Raw genomic sequence first — 13,159 nt, 5'->3', positions numbered from 1 at the left:
CGGACAAGCTGAGTCGAGCCTTCGGACCCCATGAGTGGTCCCTGACCAGGGGGGTTGGGAATTGGATATTCCACCTTTATGGGGAGCCTGGACATAGATCTGTTTGCATCCCGCTGCAACAGGAAGGTACCTAGGTTCTGCTCCCTGTACACGTCAGATGGCAAACCAGCCTTGGACATCCTTGCCCATCATTGGGGCAAGGATCTTCTGTATGTGTATCCTCTGATTCCCTTAGTAATGAATACTTTCTTGAAGCTCTGCGAGGACAAGGGGACTATGATCCTCATAGCCCCTCATTGGCTGAGACAGGTCTGGTTTCCACTCCTATGGGAGTTGTCCATCCAGTGACTTGATCAGTCTGGGGACTTCCCCAGATCTCATCACGCAAGATCAAGGCAGGCTGCAGCATCCCAACCTCCAGGCCCTGTCACTTACAGTCTGAATGTTGAGAGATTAATTCTACAACCGCTTGATCTTTCAGAGGATGTGTCTCAGATCCTGGTGGTTTCTAGAAAGCCTTCCACTAGAAATTCCTATGGATTGAAGTGGAGGAGGTTTCTGAGTGGTGTGAGCAGAAGGTCCTAGATCCGTTCTCCTGCCCCACACAAAACCTGCTTTACTACCTCCTACACCTATCAGAAGCTGGCTTAAAGACCAACTCCATTAAAGTTCATCTCAATGCAATTGGCGCATTGAGATGAACTTGAGGAGTAGATAGTATGCCCATTTCTATACAGCCTATAGTTGTATGTTTCATGCGGGGCCTGCTTCATTTGAAGCCTCTCCTAAGTCCTCCCACTGCATCTTTGGATCTCAAGCTGATGAAAGCTCCTTTTTATGCCACTGCGCATCTGTAACCTGAAGTTCCTGACCTGGAAGGTCATATTTTTGGTGACGGTCACATCAGCGCACAGGGTCAGTGAGCTCCAGGCTTTAGTGACTTATCCACCTTACACTAAGTTTTATCATGACAGGGTGGTCTTCCATACAAACCCTAAGTTCCTGCCTAAGGTGGCGAAGAACTTCCATCTTAACCAGTCAATCGTCCTGCCAACATTCTTTCCCAGGCTCCATTTGCTCCAATGCGAATGAGCACTGCACAGTTTGCACTGCAAGCAAGCCTTAGCCTTCTATGTGGAGCAGACAAAAGCCCATAATCAGTCCACCCAACTTTCTATTTCTTTTGATAGGAATAGGTTGGGCATTGCCATTGCCAAACAGACTCTATCCAGTTGGCTAGCAGATTGCATCTCCTTCTGATATGCCCAGGCGGGGATGCATCTTGGGGATCATGTCAAAGCTCATTCTGTCAGAGCCATTTGGGACCACCATGAAACCCTCCAACAACTCTCCACCAGCTCTCCGGACTCGTCCTCCTCTTCCAGGAGGCTGGCAAGACAGGGGCCAAATAATTCTACACCACAGTACCAAGGGATCACTACCATGCTATTCTTCACAATAAACAAACATGTAGATAAAGGTGAGCTAGTTGATTTAGTGTATTTGAATTTTCAAAAGGCATTTTACAAAGTCCTCGATGAGAGACTCCTCAAAAAATTGAAAAATCATATGATTTTTCACAATAGGACAATTTTTCACAATCAATCCACAATAGGACACTGTCCTATTGAAAAATCATATGATTTTTCAATAGGTCAGTGTCCTATTGTGGATTGATAACTTGTTAAAAGAACAGAATTAGAGAGTAGGACATCGATTCTCAACTCAGTTCTCGAGACACACTTAGCCAATCATGTTTTCAAGATATCCACAAGGAATATGCATGAGATAGATCTGCATACAATGGAGGTAGTACATACAAATCTGTCTTATGCATATTTTGTCAATATCCTGAAAACCTGACTGGCTAGGTGTATCCCAAGGGCTGGGTTGAAAACATTTTGACTAAATGGTCAGTTTTCCAAATGGAGAAGGTTTACTAGTGGAGTTACACAGGGATCTATACTGGGACCTGTGCTGCTAAACATATTATAAATGATCTGGAAAGGGGAAAACAAGTGAGATGATCAAATCTGCAGATGACACAAAATTATTAAAAGTTGTTAAAACAGCAGATTGTGAGGAAATGCATCTGAGAGAGGACCTTCGGCTTGCTTTACTTTCTTTGGATGATACAACCCACTCAGATGCCGTTAAGAACTGGGATAGGGTGATAATGTCTATTATTTATGCAGTAGCCCCTTGCAAATTGATTGAGAGGAAGAGGACAAGGTTCACTCCTGAATTGGTTAAATTGTGTAGTTTATTACAAAGCTCAGAGAGACACTGGCAGCATTCTCACAATGATATTATTAAACAACAGTACTTGCCTCAGTTAGAACTTTATCGTAGGGCTTGTGAGAATACAAAGAAAAAGGATTTTCTTCTGCTCAGTTGGAGGCTGCTAACTAAAATCCAAAGGACATTTTTTATATTGTGAAATCTCTAGTGACTCACTCAGGGTTAAGTAATTTGCCTCACGACAGAAAAAAGCTAAGTGAGTGCTTTGTAGCTTTATTTTAAAGAAGCTTCCATGATTTGTTCCTCTTCTTTGGGTCCTCTGATTGGTACTTATCTCTTTCTGTCAGTTCTGAAATATTTTGGGATAGGCTCCAACCAGTGACAACTTTGGAAGCTTTACAAATTATTGGTGCTATGAATGCTGCTCCATGCTCATTGAACCCATGTCAAACCGCCACTCTGAAATGTTTGAAAGATATTATTGTTCCTACCCTGACCAAAATTGTTAATCTTTCTTTGGAAGATGGGAAACTAGATACTTCTTTAAAGCAGGCTGCCTTGCACCCACTATTGAAGAAATCCCAATGACTTAGCAAATTATACACCTATTTCTGCCCTTTCATTTTTGGATAAAATCATCCAGTCTGCTGTGTTACAACAACTGAATGATTTTATTGTGGACTATCACATTTTGGACCAATTTCAGTCTGGCTTTTGTAAGTCATTGAGCACTGAGATTTTGCTCATGTCTTCTTTTGATACCTTCAGAAGAGGTTTTTGACAAGGGTCAGAGTTTTGTTTTAGTGTTTAGATATCTCTGCATCATTTGACTCCGTGAACCATGCCATTTTGCTACTTCGTCTCAGGTAATTTGAAGCAGGTGGGAAAGTATTAGATTGGTTCTCTTCCTACCTATCTGATCGCACTTTTAGGGTGTCCATTGCTGATAATCATACAACTTTTTACCCACTGAAGGCCGGTGCCTCTTTGTAAAACTGCATGCAGACCTAGCTGCGGGATATTGCCTCGATTCTGATATTCAGTTTTTTGTTCTAGTGACGGGTACCTGGGCCGAGACACTCAAGAATGTATCTATATGTCTCTCTGCTAGTCAAACATGGCTATATGATAATAGACTAGTATTGAATTTAAAGAAAACTGAAGTAATGATAGTTCAGAGATTTTCTAATTCCTCTATGCCTAACTCCTTGGTTTTTGAAGGCTCAGTGAGTCCTATTGTTGGCCAGGTTTAAAGCTTAGTGGTTTGAGTAGATTCCAATGAGACCTGCTGTGAAATCAGGTTATTTAAACTTTGGTTAAAACTTTGAAATACCTGCTTGAATCATTTGGTTTTAGGTCTGTTGCTCAGGAGATATTGTTACGTACTTTGGATTATTTCAATGTATTACTGATTGAACTATCTAATACCTCATGATGTGCACTCCAAGTCTGATAAAACTCTGCAGCACGACTGATTTTGAGTGTGGGGAGAAGGGAGCACATTTCTCCAGTATTAAAGGACCTGTACTGGCTACCAATTGAAAAGAGAATTAAATATAAGTTGGCTTTATTTGTTCACAAGCTGTTAAGAATTGACTCTCTTCCACGGCTAATAAAATGTAACACATTTACAATCTGACAAGAATTCTTAGACCATCTCAGATGGGGTTGTTAGATGTTCCATCAGCTCGTGCAGTAAGACTGGTCAAGTCTCAAGAGAGAATTTTTTTCTGTTGCTGGTCCTATATTGAGGAACTCCTTACCCTGTGAGCTTTGACTGACTGTGTGCTCTGTGATTTTTTAAAAAGTGCTGAAGACTTTTTATTTCAACAAGTTTTCCAGGATTTCTAATGCTAATGTTAAGAGGTTAGTAGCGAACATTTGGGGAACTGGAAAGGCAGAGAGGATAATTGGAAGATATCTTGTTTTATTTGGTTTTATGTTTTATATGATTTTATTATTGCTTTTAATTTGCTTTATTTTTATTTTTATTGTGTTATTGTTTTATATGAATTATCATTATGAATGTTTTATTGAAAAACGCAAGAGCTTGGACATATGCGGCATATAAATTTCTCTAAATAAATAAGTAAGTAAATAAATAAATAAATAAAGGACCTTGTGAGCTAGGAGACTGGTATCTGAATGCCAGATGAAATTTAATGTGGAAAAGTGCAAAGTGATGCACACAGAAAAAATAATCCCAACTACAGGTACATGGTGCTGGGTTCCATACTATGAGTCAATATCCAGGAAAAGGACTTGGGGTCCTTGTGGACAATACATTGAAATCCTTAGCTCAGCATGTGGCAGCAGTCAAAAAAGCAAACAGAATGGTAGGAATGATCAAAAAAAGAATGGTGCATTGACCTCTCGCACCGAGGATGTGTCTCCCAGGGCTACTGCCCAGGGGGGAAGGGTTAGGTCGGCCATCATAGTTGGTGATTCAATTATTCAGAATGTAGACAGCTGGATAGCTGGTGGGCATGAGGAGCGCCTGGTAACATGCCTCCCTGATGCGAAGTTGGTGGACCTCACGTGTCACCTAGATAGGATTTTAGACAATGCTGGGGAGGAGCTGGCTGACATGGTACATGTGGGCACCAACGACATAGGAAAATGTGGGAGGGAGGTTCTGGAAGCCAAATTTAGGATCTTAGGTAGAAAGCTGAAATCCAGAACCTCCAGGGTAGCATTCTCTGAAATGCTCCCTGTTCCACACGCAGGTCGCCAGAGGCAGGCAGAGCTCTGGAGTCTCAATGTATGGATAAGATGATGGTGCAAGGAAGAGGGATTCAGTTTTGTAAGGAACTGGGGAACCTTTTGGGGAAGGGGGACTCTTTTCCGAAGGGGTGGACACCATCTTACCCAGGGTGGAACCAGGCTATTGACACTAACTTTTAAAAAGGAGATAGAGCAGCTTTTAAACTAAATCAAAGGGGAAAGCCGACAGTTGCGCAGCAGTGCATGGTTCAGAGGGTGGTATCTTCAAAGGAAACTATTGAAGCATTAGTTTTAGGGCATCCCAACAGAGAGGTTCCAATAATAAGAAATGTAATCCGTGCCTATAATTAAAAACTCACCTGAGCTAAAAGATTCCAATTTATCACTGTCAACTGAAAAGCAGAATGTTAATGCAAACAAAAAACACATTTTGAAATGTTTGTATGCTAATGCCAGAAGTCTAAGAAGTAAGATGGGAGAATTATAGTGTATAGCAGTGAATGATGATGTAGACTTAATGGGCATCTCAGAAACTTGGTGGAAAGAGGATAACCAATGGGATAGTGCTATACTAGGGTACAAATTATATCGCAATGGCAGAGAGGAGCCACTTGGTCTAATAGGATAAAGATCCTGCATGAGACTAAATGCACAATCGAATCTTTATGGGTAGAAATCCCTTGTGTGTTGGGGAAGAGTATAGTGATAGGAGTATCTCACCAACCATCTGGCCAAGATGGTGAGACGGACAGTGAAAAAAATCTAAATAAAAAATAAAAATAAATAAAATGCTAAGAGAAATTAGGGAAGCAAACCAAATTGGTTAATGCCAACAGCCTGGTTCCACCCTGAAACATTAGGACATGCTAGAGAGATAAAGTTCCTGGATGGAAAAAATGACAGTTTTATGGCACAATTGGTTCAGGAAATGACGATAGAGTGAACAATTTTAGATCTAATTCTCAGTGGAGTGCAGGATTTGGTGACAGAGGTAATGGTGGTGGGGCCGCTTGAAAATAGTGATCATAATATGATCAGATTTGAATTAATGATAGGAAAGGAGACATAAGTAAATCCACAGCTGTAACACTAAACTTTCAAAAGGGAAATGTTGTGATCCTGCTCACGGTGGGGCCACGAGCAGGCTCTTACCTTGGCCCGGAGGCCGCAGCTGAAGCTGGGGCCTCACCTGAGGCTGCCGACGCCAGGTGCTCCAGCGGCTGGCCGCCATCTTGCCAGCGCGGCAGGAGCCGTACCGGGACTCTCTACAGTGGCAGGAGGCCTCCAACTTCCTTGTCCCCTCCGGGGAGAGGGGCCCTCCTCCCCGGTCCTTCCTGCGGCAGGGATGCCGCTCCTCAGCCTGTCTCTGTGGCTTGGATGCCGCCTCTCCCTCGTCGGGCCTGGTTGAGGCCTGCTCCATCTCTTCCTGCTCTCCTCTGCACAGCGGCAGCATGGTCGCTGTCCAGAGTCCTGCCCCTTTCCTCATAGGGGCAGATCCGCGGCTTCCTCCTGGATTTAAAGGTACAGCGTAGGTGGGGTCCCTCTGGCCCCACCTGATGACATCACCTGGGAGCCTCCCTAGCTGGCCTACTTAAGGACTCTTCGTTCATTCACTCATTGCCTTGGCAAGGGTTCAGTCCTCCCTAGGACTTCTCTGTTTTGTTCCTGCCTGGCTACCTTGTCTTCGTTCCTGAGACTTCTTGATGTTCTTCGTCTCCGTTCCTAGGACTCCCTGATGTTCCAGTCCTGATGACCGAGGTTCTGAGTAACCCATGCCTCTGGAGGTTCCTGTTTTTATTGTTGAGATTCCGATCCTCAAGTTCCCTAGTCCCGACCTCAGAGGATCCAGGGGTTGCTCTATCCTTTCCTTGTGTCTTGTCCTGTGCTCGACCTCTCCCCTCGTGGTTTTTGACCAGCCTTCCGGCTGTGTAGGGCACATGGAGGACAATGTGATCCGTGACCAGCCTATGGGCTGTGTAGGGTGCCTGAGGGACTGTGCTCACTCGTCTCATCTGTTCCAAGTTCCAACGTCTCGTCTGTTCCAAGACCTCGTCTCGTCTGTTCCAAGTTCCGTCTCACCTGTTCCAAGTTCCAAGGTCTCACCTCGTCTGTTCCAAGGCCTTCGCCCTGCCACCTCTGCTGCTCCCTGCGGCAGATCCGAAAGGGCTGGGAACGGTCGGAGAACCGTTCAGAGACCATCATAGTGTTGGTGGTCTTTCTGGGGCGTGCAGGTCCGGCAGAGGTTCCGGCCCTCCAGATTCCTTGTCTCTACCCAGAGGGACTGGTCTCACCGCATGGGCACACATCTTGTCCCGCGCTTAGGAGCGCCCCCCTGGAGCTCCCGTCCACCGAACGCAACAGGAAACTTTGATAACATAAGAAAAATAGTTAAAAATAATTGAAAGATGCAACAACAAAGGTAAAATGTGTGCAACAGGTGTTGGTTATCTAGGCATCAGAAGGACTCCCGATGGCGGAAGGAGGAGGCGGCGGAGGCGTAGTCGGAGGGACCACCGTTGGAGATGGAATCACGGCTCCTATCACCGGTCCAGTGAAGGTTGCCTTGGTGACCCTGAACCAGATAGGGAGGGTGCCTTTTCTGGATGGGCTTTCTTCGATGGTGGTTCAGACGATGATGACTTCGAGGCCTTGCCTGCGTCGACAGTCTGAGACCTGTGATGTCAATGCCGATGCTTTTCTCGACGCTCACCTCTGTCCTTTTCATGAGGGGGAACAGAAGGCTGTCGATGGCCATGGAGTCGTCGATGCTGGTCTGACACCAGCCGGTGCCCGATGATGGTGCAATGTAGATGGTGTCGGTTCAGACGATGTCGATGCTATGGACGGCATCGGGGTTTTTGACCTAAAGAGAAGCTCCATTTTCTCCATTCTAGCCTTGCGACCTTTAGGTGTCATGAGGGCACATTTGGTGCAAGAATGGACATCATGCTCGCCACACAGACACATTACACAAACCTGGTAAGGGTCAGTAATGGACATTGTGCGGGTGCAGTCCGGGCATCGACGGAACCCCGACACCATGGCCTGTGAAAATATTTAGCTGCGGTGCGGTCGACGGCCAGTAGGCCGTGAGGGCCAAACTCAACGGGAATCGACCGGAATCGGGTAAAAAACTTACCAGACCACTGTGGGCGTAAAAATGAAAGAGGGGGGACCCCTGTGGGGTAGAAAGTTGAATAGTAATTCCATGAGGAAATTTACTGTCAGGAATCTCTGTGGAGCTCCTTAACCCGCGTGGCTACTGCTGCGTGGAAAAAAGAAGACTGAAAGGGGACCCCTGCTGGTTGCAGGGTTAGGGCCATCCTGGGCATGCCCAGTAGGTGCCAGTCAAAGTTCTAGAAACTTTGACAAAAGTGTTCCGTGATTGAGCTCCATCCTGTGATGTCACCCATATGTGAGGACTACCATCCTGCTAGATCTGTGAGCAAGTGCAGAGAAGGGTGACCAAAATGATAAGTGGCATGGAACAGCTACCTTATGATGTAAGGCTAAGGAAGTTATGGCTGTTCAGTTTGGAGAAGAGACGACTGAGGGGGGAATATGATAGAGGTCTACAAAATAATGAAAGGACTTGAAAAAGTTAATGTGAATCAGTTATTTACTCTCTCAAATAATAGGACTAGGGGGCACTTCATGAAGTTAGCAAGTATCTCATTTAAAACAAATTGGAGAAAATTCTTTCACTCAATGCATAATTAAGCTCTGGAATTCATTGCCAGAGCATGTAGTTATGGCAGTTAGTGTAACTGGTTTTAAAAAAGGTTTGGATCATTTCCTAGAGGAAAAATCCATTAACTGCTATTAATTAATACGCAATAGTAGCTTGAGATTTATTTAATGCTTAGGTACTTGTGACCCATATTGGCCATTTTCAGAGATAAGATGCGAGTCTTGATGGACTTTGGTCTGATCCAGCATGATGTTTCTTATGTTCTAAAGAAAATCACACCGTGATGAATGACTGGAGTAAGGTGGAGCATGGAATGTCACATGCATTTATACCAGGACCCTTCTTCCATCTTGTTTAGAAATGAGTTACATAGGAAGGAAAAGGCTGTGCAGACAATTTTGTAATGAAAATAGTAGTTCAGGAAATAATTCATCATACCTTGGATAAATTAGGTCTAAGCGCTAAGTGGTAAATGCATTTTACTGTAGACAACTGTGAGGTCATGTACTTGGAAGCAAAAATAATTATTCTATTTATAAATTAGGAAGGAATGTTTTCATAGAGTGCCTATCAACACTGAAAATTTACAAAAGGGAGATTTTCCTGAACCATCCTTCCCTCTCCCTACCCCCACCTCAACACATATACTCTTTTAGAATTAGTATTTCAATAAATGTTTTAAACTGGCATAATCTAATCTTGTACTTCCTTGCCACTCTCTTAGACCTAAAGGACTGCCTAGAATGCCTTATAACATACAAAAATACACAATTTCATAAATACAAATATATTAAAACACAATTCATAATACATATACAGTTCAAAATCATTTCAAACAATTCATAAACACTACAGTAACTAAAAATGATGTTTATTTTATTTATCCATATTTTTGTGACTTGAGCTAATATATTCTAATGTTGTCTTATATCTATATTTTTGGTGTAACATAGTAACATAATTTTACATAGCAGCTGTCATTGAATAAGCGCCTCTTGGTCAATTCATCTTCCAAGTTCTCTTTGACTACCAAGATTCTCCCTACCTTGCCCTTAGTACCACTCATTGCATCTGTCCCAAGCATGCCTGAATTTCCTCTATATTTTGGTTACTATCATCTCTACTTGTAGGCTGCTCCAGGCATCAACTATCCTTTTATTTACATAGATATTCCCCATGCCTTTTTCCTGTGTCTGATTTATCTTTCTTGTTTCAGCCTCACTTTTGTCAGTGTTTATGTGCCACTCTCAGACTCTGCTCTAACTGTGTACATTTTTTTGCTGTCTCTCTTCTACCTCTGCTCTGTCTCTTATTCTCTCTCTCTTACTAATCCTAAGCCTGGCTTCTCATCCTTCCAAGAAGTGAAAGATAAAACAACAGCAAATGGATAAAAGCAAAGCAATCCCACTGAAATTTTTCTTCCAAGAGCTGTAAAATCTCTCTTGCTGAAATACAGAGCTGCTCCGTGCCATGTTATTCATGGAGAATCAAGGGGATGCATTGGTTTCTGTACCTTGCAGTCCCTCTTCGTTCAGGCTCCCAGTAATGATCTGCCGGATTCGAGCAGGGATGGGTGTGAGTGCCCCCCTCTCTCCCACACCTCGGACAGTCAGTGTTTTGTCTTCTTTGGCAGCTTCAGGGTTCAGTACCGTGTCTTCGAGCCTCTAAAATGCAAAAGAGGCTTCATCAAACTATGGCTGGCATTATTACATTAGAGCATCATTCTGTGGTCAAATGTATCATTGTTGGACCAATCTAGGCCTTACTACTGTCATAGTATGACTTGCTTTACCAAAGCATGGATTATTATTGCCAAACTGTGGCTAGTGTTGTCATATCATGACTTGTCTTTGTCATATGACTGGCATTGTCATATCATACCACGACATCATTTTGCTATCACTAATGTTTCATAACCTACCGGTTTCATATTGTAATATATAATAAAGGCCCCTAATTTTTCTGCAGCAACTCCCTCTGCTTCTACTAAACATTTGTATAGCACTATAAGGTATTTGCAGCGCTGTACAGATTCACGTAAGAGACAGTTCCTGCTCTGTGAATCTTATAATCTAGCTGATAGATGGACACCGAGGACAGATAGAGAGTGAGGTACCATTGACAGAGCTAATTCAGTGGACTAGGGATCTTTGTCCTCTAAGATCTAAAGGAGAGAACAGTTAGAGAGTTGGAAGTGGGTCCATGGAGCAGGGGATGCAAGAAGGAACTATTTCCCTTTGCTAGTTCAGGTGAGTTGCATGTTAAACATGGATCCTGCAGAGATGTTGGTCCAGCATATTTTCTCTATCTTCTTTGTTACCATCATTTTTTTGACCACTGGTAGGCTGCAGTGGAATCTGTAGTAAAATGAGTAACAGGGACTTTTTATTAGATAATATAACTGCAGTTAGGCATGACTACAACCTTTATTCTGATTATTGTAAGGAATGACTACTAACACTATTGTAGACAAGGATCACCACAGCACATATGCACGTAGGATATAGGTCACTTTACATGAGCAGAAGTCTCCACCTACCTGATTTTACACAGGCGACTACTTACTCAGATACATTTTACAAAAAATTTAAACCAGACTGCAGAAAATGCACAAGCTGAACCGAACCAGGCAAACCTGTGGCAGGCGTTAATCTTTCTTTTTCAAACTAGATACTGAAAAACACATTACTTAAAGTTGCTTATTTATTGATAGATAAAAATGATAAACCTGACTGGATTTCATGAGATGTTAGCCCTGATATGGTGCTGGTAGGAGAAGTTTGCTTAATATACTGTTTAAATGCAGATCCCCAAATAAGAGCGGCCTGATTTCACCCATGCACATTTGCCCTTCTAGTGTTAAAGTTTCAGCATTCATGTAGAGCACACATACTAAAGAAAAGTTTGATTTTAAATTCTATTTTTCCTTCATCTTGTTGCTTTTAGGCACTTAAATATACTACGATTCTCAGCTTCTATTTCTTTCAGAGAAGACAAAAGGATTTTTTGTAACTCATGGTCGCAACTGGTCTGCCAGCTCGGGCTTAGACTGTTCCTATCAATCCTAAACTTGCTTAAGGCAGTTTCTAAGACAATTCAATTTGATTCCACAGAAAAAAAAATGTCCTCTGAATTTTGAACTGTTTCCTTTCTGTTCACTCAGTTGGCAATGTAAAAATAATGCAAGAATTACTCCAGATTTATCACTGCAAATGTACTAGTTATTTCAATGGGAAAAATGCCAGTGAAAACTTGAAACACCGTTGCCTATTGTTATCATGTTACAACTAATATCATCAAACCATGATTTACTGTTATCACACCACAAGCTGTGCTATCAGCATTCTCTATTCATCATTATAAAACTGTGACTGGCATTATCATTCTATTACTTATTAAGTCATGAAAAGAGACTTACTATACCATAATTTATCACTGTCACAGCATGACTGATATTATTCCACTGAGATACATCACTCTGTTATCATATCTACATTTATTGTTTTTGTGCCATAACTTACATTCATTATCATGCCTTATGAAGGTAACACGAAACTGTACCAAGATTTATTATCATAACATGATATATTATTATGTTATGACAGTCTGCTATATAGAATATGACAGCAGAAAAAAACCACAGGGGCCCATCTAGTCTGCCCGCTTCCCCTTCAAACTGCAATAATGCAGACTCTACATGATCTCCAGCTGTACCCTTGCTTCCTACCATTTAAGGACCTTCTATGACTGTCCCATGCTTTCTTGAATTCCAGGATTGCATTTACGTGCACCACCACCCATTGGGAGACTCTTCCCAGGGAAGAATATTTCCTCATGTTACTTCTGAATTTACGAGGTATAGTATGGATTATCAGGCGCTATATGATACATCGGGTAAGTATGTAGCCAAAGAGTCAAGCTGTTTCAAAAATTCAAATAAAAACATTTTTTTTTTTGCTTTATTCAAAAGAAGCTCCAGAAAAGACAGTAGTTCAAACAGTGTACAGTCCCCCTGACACGAGACCGTGTTTCACCATGACTGCATCGGGAGGGACAATGCAGGAAGTCACCTTCATCAGTTTATTGGAGCATAAATGGATAAGGGCACATAGCATCTTTTATCACGTGTGGTTTCAGTCTGTAGCGGTCATGGCGCAGCTTGATATCGAGCTGGTCAGCTTTGTTGGGGTGGGGTGGTGTTGCGTCCATCGCTGCTTGACGCCCTCACTCCGCCCTCTTTACCTCTGTGGCGACTCCCTCCGGGTCTAATGGACGGTTAGCTGCCGTGACGTCTTCTTGTCGTCTCCCTCCAGCGTCCCCGGACTGGCTCGACGCTGCGGATCAGCCATGTTGCCTGATGACGTAGGGCGCGCGCTTCGATTGATGTACCAGCAAGGGCGCGAACCTCGGGGGCGTCCCCCTGAGATGACGTCATCCGCTTCCAATATAAAAGGTCTCAGTATTTGCTAACGAATCGAGTTAGCAAGGGGATTGCTTCGGCTT

General features: G+C 43.0%; 1 protein-coding gene across 1 annotated transcript in view; it reads right to left on the bottom strand.

The window, feature by feature from the left end:
- The window catches only part of CROCC2 (ciliary rootlet coiled-coil, rootletin family member 2), a 505,095-nt gene that overhangs the window by 406,513 nt on the left and 85,423 nt on the right, over window positions 1-13,159 (bottom strand). The window contains 1 exon segment of the mRNA XM_029616014.1: window positions 10,170-10,320. Within this exon segment, the coding sequence (XP_029471874.1) occupies window positions 10,170-10,320 (151 nt within the window).

This window comes from Rhinatrema bivittatum, chromosome 9 (assembly GCF_901001135.1).
Source record: "Rhinatrema bivittatum chromosome 9, aRhiBiv1.1, whole genome shotgun sequence".
Lineage (NCBI taxonomy): Eukaryota > Metazoa > Chordata > Amphibia > Gymnophiona > Rhinatrematidae > Rhinatrema > Rhinatrema bivittatum.
The sequence above is the reverse complement of the archived record's forward strand: the minus strand, read 5'-3'. Positions and strand labels throughout refer to the sequence as shown.